At 48.0% G+C, this 25,097-nt stretch overlaps 2 protein-coding genes across 3 annotated transcripts in view; one reads left to right on the plus strand and one right to left on the minus strand.

Annotated features, from left to right (window-relative positions):
- PLCD4 (phospholipase C delta 4) overlaps positions 1 to 10,589 on the plus strand; it is a 33,380-nt gene extending 22,791 nt beyond the window's left edge. Inside the window, exons 11-17 of one of the 2 annotated variants that reach the window (XM_036253424.1) lie at positions 251 to 407; positions 698 to 814; positions 1,040 to 1,212; positions 1,750 to 1,885; positions 2,230 to 2,379; positions 2,459 to 2,566; positions 10,504 to 10,589. In XM_036253424.1, the coding sequence (XP_036109317.1) occupies positions 251 to 407; positions 698 to 814; positions 1,040 to 1,212; positions 1,750 to 1,885; positions 2,230 to 2,379; positions 2,459 to 2,565 (840 nt within the window). In that variant the 3' untranslated portion in view covers position 2,566; positions 10,504 to 10,589. Of the gene's footprint in view, positions 1 to 250; positions 408 to 697; positions 815 to 1,039; positions 1,213 to 1,749; positions 1,886 to 2,229; positions 2,567 to 10,503 lie in introns of those variants that run through there. The other variant, XM_036253423.1, reaches the window with a different exon arrangement.
- Positions 3,696 to 24,946, minus strand: ZNF142 (zinc finger protein 142). Its single transcript, XM_036253422.1, has 11 exons — positions 24,826 to 24,946; positions 24,418 to 24,533; positions 22,478 to 22,540; positions 19,237 to 19,550; positions 15,611 to 16,210; positions 14,441 to 14,608; positions 12,709 to 13,533; positions 10,220 to 10,397; positions 6,532 to 9,448; positions 5,790 to 5,895; positions 3,696 to 4,671 (listed from the first exon to the last, which is right to left on the minus strand). Exons 3-11 carry the CDS (start codon positions 22,489 to 22,491, stop codon positions 4,202 to 4,204), a joined length of 5,592 nt encoding a protein of 1,863 aa, XP_036109315.1. The 5' UTR covers positions 22,492 to 22,540; positions 24,418 to 24,533; positions 24,826 to 24,946; the 3' UTR covers positions 3,696 to 4,201.
- Between the last annotated feature and the right edge of the window lie 151 nt (positions 24,947 to 25,097).

A 25,097-nucleotide genomic window follows, 5' to 3' on the forward strand; every position in this document is an offset into this window, starting at 1 on the left:
CATTCCCATCCCCAGGTTGTGATGTGTCCGCTGTTTTGTTCGCCTATCTGTTGTCAGATTATGGTCCAGGCTCCTCTTCCCAAGCCTGGGCTCCCTCTCTTTCCCAAGCAGGTGAGGCAGGAGGGAGAATGCAGTGGGGAGGCAGTGGGCAGAGGCTTAGGTTGGGTGGGGAAGTTCAGATCCTGGCTTTTGGCTTCTTCCTTCTCAGATTGCTGATGGTTCGATTCCATCTTCCTCTCTCCTTTTCCAGAAATGCAAGGCCATCTTGTGTCCAGCGCTCTCTTCCCTGGTTGTCTACACAAAGACTGTCTCATTTTACAACTTTACTCATTCGAGGGAGCACTACCGCTTCTATGAGTTATCGTCTTTCACTGAAACCAAGGCCAAGAGCCTCATCAAGGAGGCTGGTCAGGACCAAAAGGGAGGGACAGGGAAGAAATGGGATGGGTAGAGTCAGGCCTAAGGGACAAACAGAAGAGTTCCAAGAAAGAAGATAAGGGAGCTAAGGAAGGATCAGGGAGTGGAAGAAGCTCCTCAGAACAGGCATGAGACAGGAGTTATAGTGGGCTCAAAGCTCTAGGGAGAAGCTGGGGGAGATGGTGGGGAGAAGACTGAAGTTGGTGGGTGGGTTCCTTGGGACCAGGGAAGGGGGAGAATCCATCTCATTTCTCTCTCTCTACCTATATCCTTTTTACAGGCAATGAGTTTGTGCAGCATAATGCTTGGCAGTTAAGCCGTGTGTATCCCAGTGGTCTGAGGACAGATTCATCCAACTACAACCCCCAGGAATTCTGGAATGCAGGCTGCCAGATGGGTGAGGGGGCAGTAGGGACAGGGAAGAGGGAGTGGAAGAACAAGTGGGCCATAAGTTCCTGGGTTGCAGTAGGGCCAGGGAATGATCCAAGAGTGCTAGCCTGAGAGTTCTATGGAGGTGTTCCCAGAAGGGCCTTTTATACCCAATGTCTTTTTAGCTCTCTGAAAGAGGGGCTGGATGGCCTCCAAGGTAAATCCTTCCTCTTTCTCCTTCTGGGGTCCTCAGTGGCTATGAATGTGCAGACTGCGGGGCTTGAGATGGACCTCTATGATGGGCTCTTCCGCCAGAATGGTGGCTGTGGCTACGTGCTGAAGCCAGACTTTCTACGTGATACCCAGAGTTCCTTCCAACCCGAGAGGCCCATCAGCCCTTTCAAGACCCAGACCCTTCTAATCCAGGTATAATGGAAAGCAGAAATGTTGGGAAGAAACTTGGGATAGCTGGGATAGAAGCAGGGGGAAGAGGTGGCTAGGCCTGACGGAGTGTAATGGGTGAAAAGTTCCTAGTGAGACGCATGGTTGTTAACAGCATGGACTTTGGAGCCAATTGCCTACATTCATACCCATTTACTAGCTGTGAAATGTTGGGCAAGTTCCTTAACCTTAGTCTCCTCGCCAGCAAAACGGGGTAATATTACCTACCTCACAGGGTTGTTATGGTTAGTTAAAATGAAGTACTTAACAATGCCTGGTGCACATAAGTGCTATAGAAGGGATTGCTGTCATTAACATATCTTTCAAACCTTGTTAAACTACTTAGATGCATTTTAAATTGCACATAGATCATTGGAAGAAAATCTATTACTCATGGAGGATTGGCTTTGCAAACCCAAAGCTAGAGCACAAGTTCCTACATTTCCCCCTTCCCTTATCTATCCCCCTTTCCTTGGTGTGTGAGAACTGGAGTGGGGCTGGGCTGAGGAGAAATTATTACAGGTGATCAGTGGTCAGCAACTCCCCAAAGTGGACAATACCAAAGAGCAGTCCATTGTGGATCCACTGGTGAGAGTAGAGATCTTTGGTGTTCGCCCAGACATAACCCATCAGGAGACCAACTATGTGGAGAACAATGGTGAGACTGGGCAGTGCTGGGGGGAGGTGGGAGGAGCATGACTGTTACTGCCCTATCATCCTGCCCTCCATTCTGTATGGTTCATGCTACCACCATCCCTCCCCCTACCTCCATGGGAGGCAGTGTGGAATCAGGGCTTGGATGACTTCAGTCTGAATTCTGCCCCTCAATTATAAATTCCAGTGACCTGGGCAAATTGCTTACCCCCTCAACCTTAATCTCCTCACCTGATTGCTATGAAAATTAAGTGAGAATACACAAGGAAAGTAACTCAATACGGGCCTTAGAAAAAGTCAAGAGTCTGTTCCTTCATTTCCTCCCTCATTCATCCCCTTCTATCCCAGGTTTTAATCCATACTGGGGGCAGACACTATGCTTCCGGGTGCTGGTGCCTGAGCTGGCCCTGCTGCGTTTTGTGGTGAAGGATTACAACTGGAAATCCCGAAATGACTTTCTCGGTCAGTACACCCTGCCTTGGACCTGCATACAACAAGGTGAGCCTGTCCTTCACCCCTGGTCAAACCCCTTAACTCTGGCTGCCTCTTTAATGTTGTCCTCCTGGTATCTTTCCAGGTTACCGCCATATACACCTGCTCTCCAAGGATGGCACTAGCCTCCATCCAGCTTCCATCTTCGTGCACATCTGCATGGTGGAAGGGCTGAAAGGGGATGAATCTTAAGGTGGGCACTTCAGCGAAGGGTGGGTGCACTTGCTTTAGATTGTAAGAAAAACCGGGAAGGATGCTCCAGAACGCAGAGGTGGTGAAAACCAAGCATGGGGTTGTACATTTCTAGCAAGCAAATCTAGGATCTGATTTTTCAGCTGCTTTCTCTTCCTTTTCTTCGTTTTCACAAAACTTTTGGTATCTTTCCTGCCCTTCCCTTTTGTGTACTCTATATTGGAGTTCCTTCCTTCCTTTTGCTATAAGCTTAGTTCCATACCCAGACCTAGGACCAATCTCTCTTATCAGCTCTGGCTCAAAGGCAGCTTGCAGCTACAAATCCAGAGGGGTTTGGGGCAGAGAAAACCAGAGGCATTATCCTCTCCCCCACAACTTCCTCAAAGCCCAGAACCAAGGAAAGGATAAAGCAAGCCTCAAGCCTCCCAAAGCAAAGGATGGGGAGAGACCTGACCCCAAAACTGTACTATGATTCTCAAGAGAACACTGCACAGCCCTCCAAGTCCACACTGGAATGCTCCTTCCTAGCCCCCCAGTGCTAATAGAGCTGCTCTCCCCAACTTGACTTGAGTATGGTCTGTCATTGCTGGGCAAGAAGGGGAAGAATGAGGGTTGGGGGACATTTGGGTAGACAGGTGGGACAGGGGAAAGTTAGAAAAAAAAGTTTCCAGGGGTCCCTCTGCATGTGCTACATAGGAATGGTGCAGAAGTATGGTTTCTAGGGGTCAGGGCAAAAGGAGCAGACAAAGGGTTATATAATCCTAGCCCTCCTGAAAAGTTTGCCTGGAACAGTCCTGGTTTATGTCTGCCGTCCTAGCATAATATTTAATAGTACTCTCTTCAATTTCCCTAGTGTGTCCCAGTAAATTAGAGTCACTGTGAGGCACTCAATCTTGAATTAAAGCTGCTTCCATGAGGAAGCCTAGTGGGTGGCAATCCTCCCTCTACAGGTAGACAAAGTGGCTCGGAAATAGGGCCAAGACAGCAAGGGCCAAGACAGGCTCAGGAACAGAGAGAAGGCAGTCCTGGGCTTGACCACCTGGAATTTCTGCTGGGCCTACCAGGACTGCCTTCTCTCTGTTCCTGAGTCTGTCTGAGAATCAATCACTAAGTGAAGATAGAAGGGAAGAAAGAGGCGGAGGTCTGAGAGGGGACAGGGCAGATCAAGATGACAGCCCGGAAATGTTAAAACGGATATGGATGAGTCTTAAACTAGTAATCATTCTCTGTAACATGCTTTATAGAGCATTAGGCACAACAGCACATGCAGTTCAGTACAACTGTTCTGAGGATGCTAAATGAGAATAGAAACTGACATAGTAAGAAGAGAAAATGGAATTGGTAAAACCAAGATCTTATAGTCAGGGACTTGGGTGGAGTGATGGTGAAAAAACTAGGACCTCACAGGTTAAAAACACAGTGGGCCTCAACACAAAGTCAATTTGTGGTTCATGATTTTCTCTTTTATGTAGCTGTCAACATCAAAGTACTATAGCCAAAGTCCCAGGATGGTTCCAGCCAATCTGACATCCTAAAGCCATCCCTTCTTATGCTCTGAGCTTCTCAGGCTCGCTCTGGTTCCAATCTGCATATCTTGGACCACACTCTCTTCTTGTCTGGGAGGTGGGATGGGCTCTCAGCCCTCAGGTCCAGTTGGAGGAGCAGAAGGAGCAGGAGGGCTGGGATCCTCCAACTGCACATCATGCAGGTGCACTGTGGGGGTGGTGGGGTCTTTGCCCACACCTTGGTTTGGGTCAGACTGGTCAGGGTGGTGCCTGCGCACATGCTTGACCACCTGGAATTTCTGCTTGGCCTTGTAGCTGCAGAGACGGCAGAAAAAGGGGTGGCGGTCAGTGTGGGTGAGGGCATGATGGCGCAGGCCAGCAGCCCATCGGAAAGCACGGTGGCATACATTGCACACATAGGGCTTGGCCTCGCTGTGCTTGCGGAGGTGGGTGCGCAGCAGGAAGCGTGTTTTGAAGGCCTTGCCACACTGCTCACACATGAAGGCCCGTGCTTCCCGGTGCCTCGTCTCCTGGTGCACACGCAGTGCATCAGCCCGGTTGGTGCAGTACTCACATTCGGGACACTGGTATGGCTTCAGTCCTGTAGGATATGGCAAAGACAGAGAACAAATCACCACTGAAGGGGGTGGAACAAGGTTCAGTGGACCGGAAGAGCCATTATGATTCTGGGACATAAAGAACACAAGCAGCCTGGCCAGTGTGGCTCAGTGGTTGAGCACTGACCCATGCACCAAGAGGTCACTGGTTCGATTTCTGATCAGGGTACACGCCCAAGCTGTGGGCCAAATCCCCAGTGCGGGGAATGCAGAGGGCGGCCAATCAATGTTCTCTCTCATCAATGTCTGTCTCTCTCTCTCTCTCCCTCCTTCTCTCTCTAAAATCAATAAAGAAAAAAATAAAGAACACAAGCAGCAAGCTAATACCATATCTTTGGAATATTCCAGTCTTTTCTGACATTTCTGTACTTTTCTCCCAAAAGAGGCCCTTGTCTATAACAGGTGCTCAATAAGCGCTGATAATTAATTGGACCCCTAAATAGCCACCTGACAACAACGGATACTCAAATATGATAGGGTTTCCAAATGGGAAATTCCAACCTCTTTTTGGTCACTGGGTACTCATGGAAGTTGGGGATGATTTAAATACAACTCCTTGTTCAATTCAAGAAGTCAAAGAAAATGTTTAAGAGTGAAGTGGGTAGCGGTGAAAGAAGTAGCAGTCATAGATGCAGACAGCCTTGAAATGCATCTGCTCAATTCCTTTATGTGAGGAAATCATATGCAATAATCACAGGCACATCACCATTAATATTTTTCTGAGAACCTGTAGTTTGTGGAATCCATAACAAGAAGAAAAAAAGGATAAGTTAAAACAGGTGAACTTGCCCCTTCCTCCTCTTTACTCAAGATAGTTCCTTTGGGTCTGTAGGAACCAGGCAGACCTGACCTTAGTCACTCATGTTTGAGTTGGGGGTTCTCAACAGGAGGTGGGTGACCTGGAGCCACAATCACCTGGGGAACCTTCTGATAGGTCTCCAGTGGGTGAGGAAGCTGTTCTAGCCATTCAACCTACCCACTACCACCAGTGTGAAAACTGGTTTGCACCCTGAATCTGAGTAAGGACATATACCACCTCAGAGAGGTTGGGTGTGCCAAGGAATAGGGGAACCCCGTGGGCCCATCAAAACCACACACTCACCTGTGTGCTTCGTCATGTGGTACTTGAGCTGGTTGACCCACTTGCACTTGTAGCCACAGTCAGGGCACAGATACTTCCGTTCCTCCTTATGGATCCGCATATGGTACTGGAGGAGGGAAAAGCGAAGAATATGCCCAGAAAATGTGCACCTTTGGGTACTCAGTGGATGAGGAAATAGGGGAAGGATGCAGAGAAACTGTTGGCAGACAACCCTTTTCCTGCTCCCATCCTATCCATACTCCCGTTACCAATCAGGTTCTTCAGTCTGGCCCCTTTGGCACCATCCTAACCCACTGGGCCTACCCCTAGATCTGCCTAGACTATCTCAGCTCTGCCACTTTATTTCCTGTGTCTTTGGGTGACCAAACCCCTAATTCTCAGCTTAATAATCTGTAAAATAAGAAATAGTAAAAGTAACCATATCTCATATTTTTGACAGGATTAAAATTACAGTGCCCAGCATACATTAAGTACTTAATAAATGTTAGCTGTTATTACTAGCTAGATTATCCCAAACCTATTACATGCCTTTATCACATGACTAGCATGTACTATGAAATTTTGTCTTTCTAACAACTCTGTGAAGTATTATCCCATTTTTACAGATGAGGAATCTGAGGCTTGGAGAAATAAAGGAAATTGAAAAAGGCCAAAAGGCTAATATTTGGGAGTCAGGATTAGAGAACCCAGGCAGTTTAACTCCACAACCTGTACTCCTGGCCCCCTTGATCCTTGACCTTACCTTGAGGCGAGAGGGGTCAGCACAGGCATAGGGACAGAGGTGACAGCGGTAGGGCTTTTCCCCAGTATGAATGCGACTGTGCCAGGTGATCTTCTGCCGGTTCTTGGTGCTGTATGCACAATCGGTACACTTGTAGAGCCGCGTGCCCCCATGCCCTTTCACATGGTGATCTAGCACCAGCTGATGGCGGCACATGAAGTCACAAAAGGGGCAGCGCAGAGGGGGCTGGCCAGCATCCCCATCTGAGGCTGCTGCTGCTGCAGTCCCCTCATGCTGTTCCAAGTAGTGCTTCACCAGGCCCACCCGCTCCCGGGCAGCGAAGTCACAGAGCTGACAGCGGTGGCTGAAATGCTGCTGCCTCCGGTGCTCATCCAGTGCTGGCCGGCTAGGAAAGGCCTGCTGGCAGGCTCCACACTCGAGCCGTGGGTGCTGTTTACATGTGTGTCCTCGCAGGCTGGCAGGGCTGGGACATAGGAACCCACAGCGGGAGCAGTGCAGGGGGCCCTCAGTGGCCTCCGCAGGGGAGCCTGGGGCTGGAGGTGTAGGCTCAGGATGCCGGCGCAGAGCATGTTGCTTGAGTGCTGTCTCAGAGCTGAACTGGGCCTCACACTGGGGACAGGCAAAGGCTGGGGTGCCCTGGTGGCAGCTGTTTACATGGCGAGTGATGTCGTGGCGAAGGTAGCCACTATAGTCACAAAGTGGACAGAAGTGGGTGGGTGTTTTGTCGTGTACCCTCAGCCGGTGCAAGCGCAGTTTCGAGTTAGTACCAAATGTCTGGGGACAGGAACTGCAGGGGATGCGGCCAACACCTGTGTGTCGGGACTGATGAGCCTCCAAACGGTACCGTCTAGTGGTGGAAAAATCACAGAAAGGGCACTGATGTGGCTTCACTCCCTCGTGCTTGAGCCGCTGGTGCTGCTGTAGGCACCTGCTCTGTTTACAGACAAAGCCACAGTCCCCACACTGAAGAGGGGGCCGGGGGCCATGGGCTGGGGCCACAGTGGGGTGCCTCTGCCTCTGGTGGAGTTTCAGGGCAGCAGCAGCAGGAGTGGTAAAGGAACAGAGGCCACAATGCAACTCTCCAGACTGCTTAAGGGGGCAGCCCCTGGTCTGGTGAGTCCTCAGGGCCCGCTCCTGCTGGCAGCTAAAGGGACATGTAGGGCAGGAGAAGCGAGCCCCCTTTGGCTTTGGAACCAGAGCTGTGTCCCCATCCCCAGGGCTGCACTCTGTACTCCCACTGTTTATGGAAACAGAGTCCCCATTGCTCAGTGGGGACACAATGGGTTGGGTCTGGGTGGCCCCCCGCTTTCCTGCCCCATTACGTATCCCCCGGCAGCCTTCGGCCACGTGGGAGGTAATGGAGGAGAGCCGAGAACAAAGAAACATGCATGAATTGCAGTGAAACTTGCCCTGTTCAAAGTGGAACTTCTCAGGGGTTTCTGGGGATGAGGAGTTTCCCGTAAGTACTGTGGAGCCAGAGAATGGAGCCAGAGGCTCCTCAATTTCTTCTGATTCCTTAGGAAGCTCGGAAGAAACATCTTTTGGGAGCACTACCTCTACTTCTAATGGTGCAGGTGGGGGCTTCCCACCTTCTACAGCCTCTGAGGCCTGGGTGCCAGGGGGCGGAGGATGCAGAGGGATAGGTGAATCTGCTCTGGGCAAGCACTTGTTCTTTTTGAGCAGAACAGGGCACTTCTTCAGCAGGTGGGTGCTAAGGCCACGCTGTTGCTTAAAACCAGCCCCACACTCAGGACACAGGAGGGGCTCTCGGCGGCCCTGGCACCCAGTCCTGGAATGCAGACTCAGGGCCTTCTCCCGGCGGGTAATAAAAGGGCAGTGTGGGCAGCGAAAAGCCTGCCCCTCTCCCTGTATTACTACCATCTGAACCCGCCCTTCCAGTACCAGCGCCTCAGCCTGTTCTTTGTCCTGTCTCCTTAGAGCCTTGAGTAATGACTCTGACTCAGGGAACTGGGGCAGGAGTGCTGTCTCAGTGGGCGGAGTTGCCTTGAAAGTTCCCACCCAGCTGTCAGGGGGTTCCTCTGAGGAAGAAGGATTTCTGAGGGGCTCGGAGACTGGTTTTTCCAGAATGGGCTCTTCCTCAGCTCCCAAGTCAGAAGTCTCAGCACCTTCAAAGGTAGACAGCTCTGTCAAAGTTCCATCTGGCCCTTCCAGTCTCAGGGGCCCCGAGGGATCCAGGGGCCTGAATTCCACAGGGGCTGTTTCAGTGATCTCCTCAAGGGGCGGCTCGGCCACAGGTTCCAGCTCTACTCCCAGGGCCTCTAGGTGTAGTGTGCAGCTGCCCTCATCTCCCTCCACTGGACTGGGGCTGCCAACCAGGTCACCCCCTTGGGGAACCTCACTGCCATCCTGTCTCCCAGCACTGTCCTCCTCACCGGCCTCTGGCAGAACCTGGTCCATGCTGGGGTCCTCCACAGCCCTAGGGTGGTGGTCCTGTCCCACAGGCTGGGCCGACAGCTGGCCTGAGGACTCTGAGTCTGGTGGGGATGTCGGGCATTGCCTGGCCTCTGGCTCTTGGCTGGCATAGCGGAGCTGCCAGACCTGGTCTCCGGGCACATAGCCATGGGCCTTGCGCTTGTGGAAGAAGAGAGTGGTGTTGCTGAAGGTGCGGTAGTCACAGAGGGCACAGCGGAACTCACGGAGGCGGGTGTGTTTGCAGTTCTCGTGGCTCAGCAGGGCCTGCTTGTGGCGGCTCTGGTAGCTGCAGTAGCGACAGGGGTAGAGCGGGGCTGGCTTGCTGGGGTGATGCTGGGAAGCCATGTGCTTCTGTAGCTCATACTTCCGCTTGCAAGCAAAGGCACACACCTCACACATCAGGGACTTGCCCTGGTGTCTCAGCTTGTGGCTGCTCAGCTGATCAGCCCGGTGGCAGCGGTAGGAGCACTGATTGCACTGGTATCTGAGGAGGAGGAGCAAGGCGGGGTGGGAGGAGAGGGGAGTAAAATCACAGCTATAAACCAATCATAAGAACTAGCAGTCACTATTTACTATGGGTCAGGCGCTACACTCAGTATTGTACGTACACCATCTAATTCCATGTTCTTTCCCACTACCCTATGAAACAGGTATCCATTTTACAAGTGAGAAGACAAAAGCATAGAAGTTAATAGCTTGCCTGAAGTTACAAAGTGAAGGGCAGAGACAGTCTAGCTTCAGTGCTTTTGTTCTAGTCCCTACTCTATATTGCTCACTAAAAGGAAGACTCAGCAACCTACTGTGGACTTCTAAGGAGCTGACATGCCTACAGCTCCACAGGGCAGGTTTCTATGTCTAGTCTCCACTCTCCCATGAAGGCAATGAAAACTAAAGAGAAACCCCCAGCCAGCTGTGCCCAGAGGTCGGAGGGGAAGTGGTCACGATTGGGGTCACAGTGCAGTCTATCTACTTTCCCAGGGCTGGTCTCTGAGAACTCAAGTGACACCTTAGTGTCTAAGCCTATACTCTGGGTCTATACTCCCTTCTTGGAGCCCGGGGATCTCTCACCATGCAGACTGGGCCACAGGCACAGAAGCCAGCTACAGGTGACAGAGCTGAGATGATAGAGCCAGAGGGGTGTTACGAAAAGTCTCCTCAGGGCCAGAAGAGCAATGGGGCCACAGCTGAATCCAAGAGGAGGCTAGCTTAGCCTAAGGGTCTTGGGATAGGGATGGAGGCGTGCATGCACTCATACCTGAGGTCCCCTAAGTGTTTTCGCATGTGCACACTGAGGTAGTGCTTCCACTTGGTGACATAGCCACACTCAGTGCACATGTAATCCTTGGTGTTGGAGTGGGTCAGCATGTGCTTGGATAGGTAGCTCACATCTCGGCACGTGAAGTCACACAGCTCACACTTGTGAGGTTTCTCGCCTTATGTAGGGGTGCAGGTAGGGATCAGAAGGGAGAGAACACAGGTCACACAGAGATCAAGTAAGCAGACAGACCATTTCCCCCAGCAAGTCTGTCCTGATGCCAGGCAGGAGAATCTTCACGCGACGACAAGAGTCAATGCCGCTTCGCAGCCCTCTCGGACGACTACTCTACTCTGACACCGATGAAGATGGGAAGAAAGTGAAGACTAAGGTTTGCAAAACTAGCTTTAAAGTTCACTCCTGATTTATTATACAGCTTGTTGGCACTAACAGCCAACTAACTGCTCCACTTTGCCCAATTCCTTTCAGTTTTGTGGAAGAGAAGGAGAAAAAAATTAGGCAATATAACACAGTGGTTAAGAACTCTGACTCTGGAGTCCAACACAGTAATAAAGATATTAATAGTTAACATGTATATAGTGTTCACTCAGTGCCATGCACCTGTCTGAACCCTTTATAAAAATGCTTCCTCTGAATCCTCACAATAAGGTGCTATAACTATCCATTTTACAGAGGAGCAAGCTGAGGCACAGAGAAATCACAGAGCTATTAAGTGGTGGCTGAAGTTCCAGCTTACTACTACATGACCTTGGGCAGGGCAGGTCATTTAACCCCTCTAAGTCTCAGTTTCCTTGTTTCCAAAAAGAGGACAACTAAAATACTGACCTTACATGGTTGATATGAAGATTAAATGAAATGTCCCAAAGTCCTCAGTGGCGCCCAGTGAGAACTCAAGGGTGAGCCATCCCTGGAGTTGGTCAGGACCTGGCACTAAGAAGCTGGGGGCCATGTTTGTTCAGGACCCTTCCCTATTATCCCTGCCAACCCACTCAGCCCCTTTCCCTATGGTGAATGGCAAGCAACACAGCGTTCTGGCTCTGGTTCTGTTACTAACTGTGTGATTCTAAAACAGGCTATTTAAATTTTCAGTTTCAAATCTTTACCTGCCTGCCTTATAAGGTTCTTATTATGGATTAAATGAGATAAAATATATGAGAGAACTCTATAAAGCACTATATAGATGTAAGGTTTTAGAAAAGAACTCATAAAAATGAGGTTTTATGATTAAAGCATGTATCAACGGGAACAATAATGGCTTTGTCCCAAGCTGCCTAAAAACTGTCCTCTTGAACAAAGAGTCTTCAATATTTTTAAATGTCTTATCGATCCATTATGCTTACACAGATATCACAAATGTAGCAGGAAGCCTGATAATGCTTGTCACTCAAAACATCAGTAATGCTGGTAACTACTTAAAAGTCTGACTTGAGCCTGGCCGGTGTAGCTCACTGGTTGAGTGTCCGACCCATGCACTAAAAGGTTGCTGGTTCGATTCCTGGTCAGGGCACAAGCCCAGGTTGTGGGTCTGATCCTCAGTGCGAGGCATGTAGGAGGTGGCCACTCAATGTTCTCTCTCATTGATGTTTCTCTCTCTCTCTCCCCCTTCCTCTCTCTTTAAAATCAATAAAGAAAAAATATTTTTTAAAAAAGTCTGGCCCTGGCTGGTTTGGCTCAGCAGTTAAAGACGGCCTGTGGTTCAGAGAGACCCGGGTTCGGTTCCTGCTAAGGGCATGCACCTTGGTTGCAGTTTGTTTCCGGCCCTGGTTGGGGTCGTGTGGGTGGCAACCAGTCGATGTGTTGCTCTCACATCGATGCTTCTCTCTCTCTCTCTTCCTCCCTCTCTCCCTTCCACTCTATCTGAAGATAAATGCAAAAATGTCCTCAGGTAAGGATAAAAAAAAAAAAAAGTCTGACTTGAAATATCTGCAAATTCCAGGTCACCAAATGGGCTCGGGTTTCAGTGTCATGGCTGAATGTATGGATGGCTCAGACCCCTGGGTTTTTTCACTTTAAGAGGCTGGGTACTGGCCCATCCAAGGCTAACTAGGGGTTGGCAGAACTGGACAGGGCCCTATGGGTCCTAGCCTGACCACTTTTCTTTTTTGTTAATCCTCACTAGAGGATATTTTTTCCATTGATTTTTTTTTTAGAGAGTAGAAGGGAGGGAGGGGTGATAGAAAGAGAGAAAGAGAAATCGATGTGAGAGAGACACTGACTGGTTGCCTCCCACACGTGCCCTGACCAGGGCCAGGTATCAAACCTGTGACCCTTCGTTGCACAGGCCGATGCTCTAACCATTAAGCAATACTGGCCAGGGCCTGACCACTTCTAGTTGAGTAATACTCAGCTTAAGGCTCATAAATTCCAGGAATACTAGGTCAAATGAGACAGTGAATGCAAAGCTCTTCATATGTACGTCTGCCATCACCACCAACATTGTACTACTGTCAGGAAGGAAGCCCCCTCACCTGTATGCAGCAGCATGTGGCGGATGAGCACTCTCTTGTGGGCAGTGGCAAAGTTGCACTCAGGGCACTGGTGGATCTTCTCATGAGCATGCATCTTGCCCACGTGATCCTGGTAGGCCACCGGGTTGAAGGTGGCGAAGGGACAGAAGGTGCAGCGCAGTTCCACACTGCCAGGGTGGCCCTGCTTCTTGTGTTTGCGGAACAGGTGCTTGTTGGAGCAGGCGAAGTCACAGTGGGGGCAGTGGAAGGCATAGTGGCTCTTGTGGTGGGCCTCCATGGCCTCGGCTGTGGCAAAGAGCATGGGACATGAGTGATGGCGGCACTCCACAGCCCGCACCCCATGGGTCTCCTTCAGGTGCTTCGTGAAGGCCTTGCGGTCGGGTGCTGCATAGCTGCAGCCCTCCTGAAAGCAGCCAAGGGGCAACGGCTCCGCTGCTGCCGCTGCTGCGTGACTCTTGAGGTGCTCCTTAAGGGCCTGGCTGAGGCGGAATTCCTCCCGGCAGACAGGACAGGCATAGGTGTCTGAGTAGAAGTTGGAAATATCCTCGTGCATGCTGGCCATGTGGCGGTTGAGTGCGTTCCTCTCCACTGCACTGTAGTTGCATAGTGGGCAGCGGTGCGCCTTCTGGCCCAGCTCACGCAGCAGATGGGTCTTGAGCTTGCTCTTACTGGTGAAGAACTTCTGGCAGTTGGGGCACTGGAGGCTGGGGTCTGGGAAGTGAAGATGTAGGTGCTCCACCAGATGGGTCCGCTTCTTAAAGCAGCGCTTGCATTCTGGACACATGTGGGTCTTGAAGAGGGACTCGGTGCCAGGAGCCACACCCCCTGTGAGAGGGAGAGGCAGAGCGTTGAGAACAAGATCCTTCAGTAACTCAGGAGCTGGCTAGACTACAGGAGAACCACAATTTGCCCAGACACAAACAGTGTCTGGCCTTTCCCCTTTCTCTCTAGGAAACCAAACAATAGCATCTCAAATATTGATGTCTCAAAGAAAAGACACAAAATTTAAGTATTTAGAGAAATAAAATCACAAAAACTTCTCAGACCCTGCTGGGGCCTGTTTGAAGGGCTTTACCCAGCCACTCACTCACTATTCTTGAGCCTCTGTCTGGAGTTGCTCAAAAGAACAATCTGCTTGGAGCATTCTTGTTCCTCCTACCCATGTTCATGGGGGTTGCTTGGAAGGGAAAGAACCCCATGTAGGAATGAGCAGAAGAGAAGAAGGTAAAGCACTCCAACTTCTAAACACGGGCTCATGAGTTCTAGGTAGCTGGGAGCTGGTAATAAATATGATCAGGTTTTTCTTACACACCCGACCGTAAGCAGGCTCCCTATGCAATGGGTTCTGAATGTTGTTTTATTGAGTTGGAAACTAGGAAGCAAGGATTCAGAAAAAAAATCTTAGGGGGCCCAATGCCAGACAAGAAAGGCTGCTGATCATTAATAACCTCTGGCATCTTTATATAGATTATGGATATTACCCATTCCTTCCCTGAAAAAGAGCGTCCTGAGGAAAACCAGCCCAGGAGAACAAACTCTAATTACCTCTACACCCTATGTTACTAGTCTTTACCCATTTATCATTTTCACATTAGACATGTCAAAATGGACTGTTAAAATAAAAGGATCTGAACCAAAGCTCAGAAAACCAAACCCTAGAGCCTCAATGCCAGGCTCCCCACAATCCATTCCTCCTTACCACCAAGAAGTTCAAACCTAATCATATCGTTACCTTCCAATTGCTGGACCCCCTGGCCTGTTTCCAGGGCTTTCTGGGAGTCCTTCAGAGTGCCACACTCCTTCTCTTCCTCTATATCCTCCTCTTCAGCTGACTCTTGCCCGGGAAAGGGTGTATCTGCTTCCTCTGAAGGCTGTCCCTCTCCTGAGGGCAGTTGGGGAGCTGGAGACACATAAAACTTGATGAAGTCTACAGGAGCCGACAGCACTGAATGCTTGTACTTCTCCTCTTACTAGCTGACAGAATCACCCCTTCCCATTTAGCATAAGGGGATCTGGGGTTCTTACAGGAAGACCAGAAACGAAGCTATCAGTAATGCTCCAGCCTAAAATAAATTACTCCTCAAATAACACCATCCTCAGACCCCTTGAAGGTAAGAGCTCTGAGGTCACTGGAGTTGGGGGTAGGGGACTGAGAGGTAGAGAGTGGGTGGACTGCACTTCCCTGGCTCAGGTCCCCAAGCCTAACAGCTGCTGGTTCAGAGCAGGTGAACGCACCCTAACCTCTCAACTGTTCTACTGAGAAACCCAACTCAACAGTTCAGGCTTAAAACCTGCCTTGGTAAGGCAAAGACCTATGACTATTTCCCAGAAGAAAAGAAAGGTCTTCCCTTTAGGAGCAGAGCACAAAGGAATCTTAGCAAGCCAAATCCTCTCATCAGAATTCTGGCCTCTCCTGGCCTGATTCCTCTATTTCCTTCTGCTCCTCTTCTCAACCCATGCCCTTTTTTTTTGAGACCAAGAGGAGTAAGAATCAATGAAGCACCACCCTCCTTGGAGGTTTCTTTTTAAAATAACCCCAGCTTTTCCTACCCAACCCCACTTGCTCTAAAAGGGAGTCAAAAGGCATTCTACCAGTGGCTATGGGCATTTTAGCTTTTGTCCTCAGAAAGTTCTGAAATGAATCAGAAGAGAATATTGGTTAAGTAACTTCAAGGCCACAGTGTGGTTGAAGCCAAATTTCACTCAGTGTCATAAATAAAGACATTCTCTGTATCCCATACATTCTGACTGGTCCAAGCTTTCTGGATGTCTTCCCATGTCAGTCAGTAGTTCTGTCCTCCTGAGCCACTAGTCTGGATTCTCTTGTAATCAGGTATACATCCATGGCACTACATACAACTGCCTTTCCAGGTGGCATACTGCTGGGCCCCTGGCCTCATACCTGGCAGCAGCTCCTGGGATGAAAGACCCTGAACGGCCGACAGTTCTCCCTGTGTCCTGGCCCCATGGCTGCGCCGATGCTGCCAGAAGAGTTTGACGTTGGAGCCCATGAAGCTGCAATGGTTGCAGTGGAAAGGGTAATGGGCCTGTCGGTGCAGCTCCATGCCCTGCTGGCTCCCAAAGAGCAGGGGGCAGCCCCGGAAAGAACAGGGCACAGGAACCACACTGTGGGTCTGCCTCAGGTGGTGCTGCAGACCCTTACGATCTTCAGCAGAGAACAGACAGCCAGACTCTGGGCAGGAGAAGGTGTTGGGAGGGCCCCGGTGAATCTTGAAGTGGCTCTTCAGGGCCTGGGGTTGGGCAAACTCCTGTCTACACACAGGGCATGGCAGGGGGCTATCAGGTAGGCTCTGGCTCTGCAGAGGGCCAGGTAGAGTTAGGTTGCTGGGGGTTAGCTCTACAGAGCATGGGGGGCTAGATAGGCCCTGCACAGGCTGTATAAGGGTCTCAGTGCACTGGTGCAGGGCCAGCAGAGTGGGCTCTGCGAAGCTCTGCTCACAGCGCTCACAGAAGTACACCTCCACCACCTTTACCAGGACACCTGCAGGCAGAGGACCAACAGAGAAAGGCACAGAATCAGATAGAATGAGACTCATAGGAGTTAGTTATTAGCAGAAAATATAGGTGAATCTTTTAATATTCATGGAATGTAGATGGACTTCTGCACCTGAATCATAAGCCTCATGAAGGCAGGAACAATCTGTCTTGCACATGCGTTTGGATTCCCAGTACCTAGCACAATACTTGGCATAAAGTAGGTACTTAATAAATATTTGTTAAATAGATGTAACAAGCATTAATCAAATCCAGAAAGCATTAAGAAAAGGCAATATATTTTGCCCAAATAAAAAATTAGAAACTTCCTTTAAAAAAAAGAAAATGACAATATGGGGATAATATCTGCAATATAAATGATAAAGTGTTACTTTCATATTCTTTTAAGAGATTTTCATAGGCACAGTAATTCATAAAATAGAGAACATTCTTTTTGAAAAGAGAAAAATCATGTTCATAATAATTGCTGCCATTTCTTAAGCAATAGGCAGGACTTTGATAGAGAAAGGCTTAGCTTTGGCCAGTTTGGCTCAGCAGTTGGAGTGTCGGCCTGAGGACCAGAGAGTCCTGGGTTCGGTTCCTGCTAGGGGCACATACCAAAAAAAAAAGATAAAGAAAGGCTTAGGTGCCCTGGCTGGTTTGGCTCAGCAGTTAGAGCATCAACCTGTGTACCAAAGAGTCCCGGGTTCGATTCTGGTCAAGGGCACGTATCTCGGTTGCAGTTCGTCCCCAGACCTGGTTGGGGTCATGTGGGAGGCAACCAGTTGATGTCTCTTTCTTTTTTTTTTTTATTCTCACCCGAGGACATTTTTCCATTTTTTGTTCAGGTAGAGTAGGAGGGGGAGAGAGGAACAGAGAGAGAGAGAGAAACATCGACGTGAAGGGACACATCGAGTGGCTGCCACCCGCACGACTGACCAGAGCCGGGGACAAACTGCAACCGAGGTACATGCCCTTAGCGGGAACCGAACCCAGGTCTCTCCGGACCACAGGCCGACGCTCTAACCGCTGAGCCAAACCGGCCAGGGCTCTCTCTCTTTCTTTTATCCTCACCAGAGGACATTTTTCCATTTTTTGTTCAGATAGAGTGGGAGGGAGAGAGGAAGAGAGAGAGAGAAACATCGACATGAAAGGGACACATCAAGTGGCTGCCTCCTGCATGACCCCAAACAGGGACGGGGACAAACTGCAACTGAGGTACGTGCCCTTAGTGGGAACTGAACCCAGGTCTCTCTGGACCGCAGGCTAATGCTCTAACCGCTGAGCCAAACTGGCCAGGGCTGATGTATCTCTCTTGCATTGATGTTTCTCTCTCTCTTTCCCTCCCTCCCACTCTATCTGAGGATAAAATGGGAAAATATCCTAGGGTGAGGATTAAAAATAAATAAATAAATAAATAAATAAATAAATAAATAGACTTAGGTAATACTCTCTTAGTCCTCAACTGCCCTATGAGCAGAGGGACCTGGGATTCTGCAAGGTTAATGCTGGAGCCATGACTCAAGCCCAGATTTTTCTCACATTTATTCTGGTGGTCCTTTTTCTCTTTATTGTATTTTTGTTGAAATAAAAATTCAGTGCAGCAATTCAAATGATACAGAGCTAATTTAGGACCCCCCCCACCCCCCCCCCCACAGGTTGGTCTATATCCTTTCAGGTCTTTTTGGATCATTTTTCTGCAATTTACTTAGTTTTTTTTCCTTTGCTATATATATCAAGGTATTTTTCTCCCTGAGTACATTTAGATCTACTTCATATTTTTCTGTCCAGTTCATAGTACTTCAGAGCATGGATAAATCAAAAGAAATGTTGCCATCACTGATGGACATTTGGGTTACTTACCACCATTAAAAATAGGCTAGCCTACAAATCTTTACCCCTATATCCTTGTATGCGTGTGAGTCTTTCTCTAGGACAGATCCTGACAAGTGGAATTACTGGGTCAGAGTACACATATTTTAAACTTTGTCATGTAGATAAATTGACCTTCAAAAGTTACTAATTTATACTCTCTATAAGCTATAAAATAGAGTCTGTTTCCCCACAGCCTCACCAACACTAGGTATTATAAAAATGTTCAACTTTTGCCAAAGTCAAGAAACAAAAATGGCATCTCGTAGTTATTTTTAACTGGAATGTATTTGTGTGTTAGTGAGATTTAGTATCTTTATGGTTATTGACTATTTTTATTTCTTTAGTGAATTTCATGTAGATTTCTTTCCCCCTTTTTAAAAAAACACTATTTTTCTTATTGTGAAGCTTTTTAAATTTTAAAGATATTAACTCTTTCTTATATATTGCAAATGTTTCCCCCAGGTTTGTTTTTATTTATTATTTCCTTCACCACACAGAAGTTTAGAAATATTACATGACCAAATTAGCTAATCTTTCCCAGTATTTTTTGTACCCTGCCAAGGGAAGTTGTGACACCTGTAGATGGAGGATGGCAGTTGAAAAACAGAAGTTACTTAAAATAAGAAGTTGTAGATGTGGGAAGAATAAAGGGGAGAATCTTTCTTCTAGCATAAGTGTAAATGCTCAACTCTCACCCTTGACCACAGGCCTTGGATGAGTTAAGTATGCTATACACAAAAAACAGGCAGGGAAGTACCAGATTACCTCTGGGAAGCCCTGCCAAGCCCCGGGTGGTGGAGAGAGGCTGGGTCTTATGCCTAATCCCTGGCTGGAGTTTCTGGTAAAGAGTTTCCAAGGACTATTGGAGTGAGGACTGGGCAGAGGTATCAGAAAGGACTTCCCTTCTGAATTACTGCCTAGCATACACGATGCCCTCGCAGGGAAGGACCGCCAAGAGCTTGCTACAAGGTTGTATACCACCTTGCCAGCCTTCAATCAACATTTACCAGCTGCAAATAAAATTACAACATCTCTCAATATAAAAATAGGATGCTTCTTTGTGTTCTCATCATACTTACATATGTAAGGATAAAATATAGCATAGACAAAACCTCAGGGCTATTAGTTCCACTAGGCTGCTAGCAACTGTATTTGTACCTGAGGTCTCTCCAGGAGCACCTGGGGACAGGTTTCCAGCTACTGCTTCTACAATGATCTCCATGTTCCCTGCGTCCTCCTCTGTTGTTGTGGCCTCTACCAGCAGGCAGCCTGGGTCAGCAGGCAAAGATGTGGGGTTCCCAGATGGACAGTGGCTCTGGACGGGATCCAGGATTCCAGGGTTAGAGAGAGGTGGGGGGATCAGCAAGAGCTCAGGGCACAGTCCATCCATCTCCGTAGTGCTGTTGGCAGGCTGTGAGTCCAACATGGGGTCTGTCATAACTACCAGCGTGTGTGCCGTGGTCTCTTCAGTGCTGATAAACCAACCAGAAGAGAAACCAAACAAAATATAGTTAGATTTCTCACTTTCTTCCCAGTTGATGTGGGTGCACAGCCTAGTGCCTGCCCACTTAGGCATTTCCTTGCATGGCAGCATGCCACAACTAGTTAACCTGGAACTTTTCTTTTTATGACAATGTCTAGAACAAAGAGTATAAACATTATAATTAGGGCCAATGTTAGGAGAGAGCCAACAAATTTTGGCCAATATATTAAAGACTGCAGGTTATGTTTTTTGGAACTAAGGGATCTTGGTCAAATCATTAACAGTCTGGGTCTGTTTTCTTATCTGTAACCAAATTGGGTGGGACCAAGGGACCACAGAGGTACCTTACCTTTTTAACATTTTATTATTTTTTTTTTAGATTTTCAAATTACCTTTTATTAATTTTATAATTTCATAACAGCTATTTAGGTATATAAACATGTATATACAATTTTCTAAACATGTAAATGAAAAGCAGTAGTTTTAATCTGCTGGAATTTATGTTTTTTTAATCTTTATTGTTGGATGTAAAATGTATTACAGATGTTCCACATTTTTCCCCCATTGACCCCCTCCTCCCCACTCCCGCCCCCCTCCCGCCTTTTCCCACACTATTGTCTGTGTCCATTGGTTATGCATATAAGTTCTTTGGTTTATTTCTTCCCACCCCCCCAACCCCTTTCCCTTTGAGGTTTGTCAGTCTAGCAATGAATTTGTACTTCTTAATCCTTTCACCTTTTTCACCCATTCCCCCAACCCCCCTTCCAACTGGCAACCAACAAAATGTTCTCTGTATCTATGAGAATGTTTCTGTTCTACCTGTTCATTTTGTTTGTAGATTCCATTGTTGATAGTTATGTATTCATTGCCATTTTGTTTGTTCAGATATTTTATCTTTTTCTTCAAAAAGACCCTTCATCATTTTATATAATAACAGTTTGGTGGTGATGAACTCCTTTAACTTTTTCTTGTCTGGAAAAGTTTTTATATGGCCATCAATTCTAAATGACAGCTTTGCAGGATAGAGTAATCTTGGTTGTAGGTTCTTGCTTTTCATCACTCTGAATATTTCTTGCCACTCCCTTCTGGCCTGCAAAGTTTCTTTTGAGAAATCAGCTGACAGTGTAATGGGAACTCCCTTGTAGGTAACTAGCTGCCTTTCTCTTGCTGCTTTTAAGATTCTCTCTTTGTCTTGAACCTTTTGAATTTTGATGGTGATGTGTTTTGGTGTGGGCCTCTTGGGGTTCATCTTATTTGGGACTCTCTGTGCTTCCTGGACTTGTATGTCTGTTTCCTTCACCAAGTTAGGGAATTTTTCTGCCATTATTGTTTCAAACAGGTTTTCGATTTCTTTTTCTTGCTCTTCTCCTTCTGGCACCCCCAAGATGCGAATGTTGGCACGCTTGAAGTTGTCCCAGAGGCTCCTTACACTATCCTCATTTTTTTGGATTCTTTTTTCTTTTTGCTGTTCTGATTGGGCATTTTTTTGCTTCCTTATATTCCAAATCGATGGTTTGCTCCTTGGATTTACATACTCTATTATTGAAGATGTGTAAATTATTCTTTATTTCAGTTAATGCCTCCTTCAATTCTAACTGTGCATCCATGATTTCTAACTGGTCCTTTTTTATGCTCTTGAAGCCCTCCCTGAGTTCACTGAAGTTCTCACTAAGTTCATTGAGCATCCTTATAAGCAGTAGTTTGAACTCAGCATCTGTTAGGTTGCTTATCTCCATTTTGCTTAGTTCTTTTTTTTGGGTTTTGTTCTGTTCTTTCATTTGGACCTGTTTCTTTGTCTCCTCATTTTGGCTGCCTCCCTGTGTTTGTTTCAGTGTACTTACTTAATGAGAGGTATGGGGCTCGCTGAGACCAGATGCTGCTTGTTTGAAAGAATTTAGGAAAAACCTGAAGCAGGATCCAAGACAGGCCAATCCTATGGTTAAGCAGCTGGCAACAGCTTGGGGGGCCTGAAAGTTGGGTGGGCGGGGCCTCAGGGAGTCACCAGGGCAGGGCTACCAGTGTGAGCCAGGTTGCTGGAGTCCCAGATATGGTGACTGTCTGCCACCCCAGGGAAGGGCTCACCAAAGGAACAAAGGCCTCTGACAGCACGTTTGTCCTGGAGAAAGCCCCCTCTCCAGCCCTTGCTCCAGTGCCAAACAGCTCAGTTCTTCCCTGTATGTTTCTGGTGCCCCTCGAGCTGCCTCCCATCCAATCTTAGAGGGAGAGAGTCTGATAAGTTCGCGCACGGGCCCTTTAAGGAGCTGCCTGGGGCTCCAGCCGCGTCAGCTTCCCTGAGCCTCAGTTTCTGCTGGTTTTTCCAGCCAGAAGTTCTGGGAACTTCTCTTCCTGGCACTGGAACCGTGAGCGGGGCACCTGGTGTGGGACGGGGACCCCTCAGTCCTCAGGAAGGAACTTCCCAGCCGAGGTAGTCTCCTGATTTTTATCTGCCACATATGGGTGTGGGCCCAGCCCCTGGCGCAGCCGCAGCGCCTCGCACCTCCGCCCCTCCTACCAGTCTGGATGTGGCTGCTGCTTTAATTCCGAAGTTGTAGGACTTCCATTCAGCTTGATTTCAGGCGGTTTTGAATGATGGTTGTTCTATAGTTTAGTTGTAACTTTGATGTGGTTGTGGGAGGACGCGATACTGCGTTTACCTACCGCCATCTTGACCGGAAGTACTGGGATTTATGTTACTCAAAGTCTTACCAAAACATTTGTTATAAAAATCAATAAAATTGTTTAACACATTAAAAAAAATTTTGGACATGTGTACATAGTAATTATTTTCAAGCTTGCTTTACAAAAAATGAGTGCAATTTCTATCCATGTGTTCATAGTAACTTTCAAAAGTAGTTTAAAGAGGGAAAAAGAAGGTAGCATTGTCTTGTAATAGAGCATTAATTAATACTGACTTACCCTGGGACACTCATGAAAGATCCTTTACCACATGTAGTAAAAATATTTTAAAATACTCCATTTCTATGAATAAAACATAGAAAACAGTCTTTATATTCTTAGACTAACTTGTTACTATACAAAACTACATTCATTTTGCAGATATTCCTGACACCCCACGTTATTTCTTTAAAAATATTTGATATTTGAAAAGAAGCCCACAGACTTATTCTCCTTCCAATACATTCACTGAAAACAGATTTAAGTGAGCATGTCTCATTTTGATTGTACCCTTTATTTGTATACTTTAAAAATGACTACAATATTGTACATTTGTATTTATATCTTTTATCCTCACCCGAGGACATTTTTTCCATTTTTGTTCAGATAGAGTGGGAGGGAGAGAGAGGAAGAGAGAGAGAAACATCAATGTGAAAGGGATACATCGAGTGGCTGCCACCGCACGACCCAACCAAGGCCGGGGACAAACTGCAACCGAGGTATGGCCCTTAGCGGGAACCAAACCTGGGTCTCTCTGGACTGCAGGCCAACACTCTAACCGCTGAGCCAAACCGGCCAGGGCTACATTTGTATTTTTAACTGGTATTAAAATGAACATGTATGATCTATGCAAAACCAGCAGCCTGTACTTCTAGCAACAGATGTCATAGGAAAGAGAAAAAAAAAGAAAAAGCCCTGAGTCAGTATTTTTTGCAAAAGCAATGAAGAAGAGTGCTCTGACGTCATTTTGTAACTTATGAAATAGTCAGGACTGTCCAGTTTTCATTTGTTTTGTTTCCATTTTGATTGAAGAGATATGGCTTTTGTTTAGTTAATCCAACTCAGGTTATTTCTTTTTTTTTATTTTTTTATTTTTTTATCCTCACCCAAGGACATTTTTCCAATTTTTGTACAGATAGAGTGGGAGGGAGAGAAAGAGAGAGAGAGAGAGAAACATCGACGTGAAAGGGACACATCGAGTGGCTGCAACCCGCACGACCAACCAGGGCCGGGGACAAACTGCAACCGAGGTACGTGCCCTTAGCGGGAACCGAACCCGGTTCTCTCCGGACCGCAGGCCAACGCTCTAACCACTGAGCCAAACCGGCCAGGGCTCAGGTTATTTCTTAATACTAAATTTCATTTAAATTCTCAGAATATCCTGATGATTGCTGAGTTATGTCTTCCATTTCTGCACAGGGTCCTGCTTGAAATTTAACATCATCAATGGCAATATCACCTCTTATTGACACTCCCCGAATGGCTTCAAAAATTATCTGGTGTTGCCTCTCACTGCTGTATTCAATCACTGCTCGGAGCTAAGAAATGCTCTGTTCATCTCTTCTTCTCCATAAGAGGACCTCTTCCCTGTCACCTTCTTTTTTCAAATAAACACTCAGCAGGCCAGTCCCTGCTCCATACATGTGGTATAAAAAGGTCAAGCAGTGCTTTCTGGTGACTCCTCCAAAAGGCCAGGACAAGAGATGTGCCTTTTGTCCATACACCATGTGGGAAGCCTCGATGTACATGTAGTAGCCCTCATTCCGGTCCTGCCCACAGCCATCTTCCTTCTTCCTTTTAACATTTTATGATCTCACTATTCCTCTGCATGGGTATATGGCCCTTCTTTCATGGCCTGGTCCCTGCTGACCTCTCCAGACTCACTTTCCACTTCTTCCCTCAACAGATCTCTGAACCAGTCATACCAATGATTTGCCATTTCCCAGACTCACCACATTCTCTTTTGCTTCCATACCTCACACGTCTCTGGACCTTTTCCCCCCTTCTCCACCTCTCATCTGGCCAAGCAACTCCTAATTACCCTTTAAGAATCTGCACACATATCACTTCCATTATGAAGGCTTCCTGACCGATTAAGGCAGAGAATGCCTGGGGAATGAATGAAACCTGGTCTGGGTTCTAAAGCACCCGTTTCCGCCTGCCTGTGAGCTCTGACTCACCGCGTGGATTTGGACAGATGCAGTAACCTCGCTTCTCTGGGCCTCAGCTTTCTTATCTGTGAAGTGGAGGCGATGACAGTGCCCACATCGTTGGGCGGGAGCGGGAATCACAAGAGCTAGAGAATGAGAAAACCGACTTGTAACCTCAAGGCTTGGGATGGAGAATCGTCATGATTATGGGACTGAGAAAAAGCAGCAGGTAAGCGGGCGGGGTCCAGAGCAGTGACGCGACGGAGGCACCGGGGCGGCTATGTGATGCGCCAGGGCCCAGCTTGGCGTGCTCACCACCTCCTCCCGAGGGTTCTCATCTTCCAGGCCCACCCTCATCCTGGGGCACGAGAAACTTTTGCCTCCAGCCCACTCCATTCGCACTCCCTACTAGGTCCCGCCCCGCAGCTACTCACTTACCTCGCGGCCCAGGGCCGGCGGGAGCCGCATCTCTATGGTCGACGAGAAGCTGGAGCCGCCTCCAGGGACACCCTTTATGCGACCGCCTCCCGCCCAGCGGAACTCTAGGGCACTGGGTGTACGGAGGCCACTCTCTCTTCCTCTTGGCGGTGGGAGGAGTACTCTATGGTTTTCTCTATCGTTCCCGCCCCACCCCCCTAACCTCCCCCAATCATGAAGCCCGAGGAGTACCACCGAGAGTGTGGAGCAGAGTGGCAGGGCCTTCCTGGTGG

Source organism: Molossus molossus, unplaced genomic scaffold, assembly GCF_014108415.1.
Source record: "Molossus molossus isolate mMolMol1 unplaced genomic scaffold, mMolMol1.p scaffold_m16_p_11, whole genome shotgun sequence".
NCBI classification, from domain to species: domain Eukaryota; kingdom Metazoa; phylum Chordata; class Mammalia; order Chiroptera; family Molossidae; genus Molossus; species Molossus molossus.

Coding starts and splice junctions, on each gene's coding strand:
- ZNF142 (XM_036253422.1), bottom strand. Junction 10,398..12,708: donor CCACATGCTGCTGCATACAG/GTGAGGGGGCTT, acceptor CCCCTACATAAG/GCGAGAAACCTCACAAGTGT. Junction 5,896..6,531: donor CTGACCCCTCTCGCCTCAAG/GTAAGGTCAAGG, acceptor TCCCTCCTCCAG/TACCATATGCGGATCCATAA.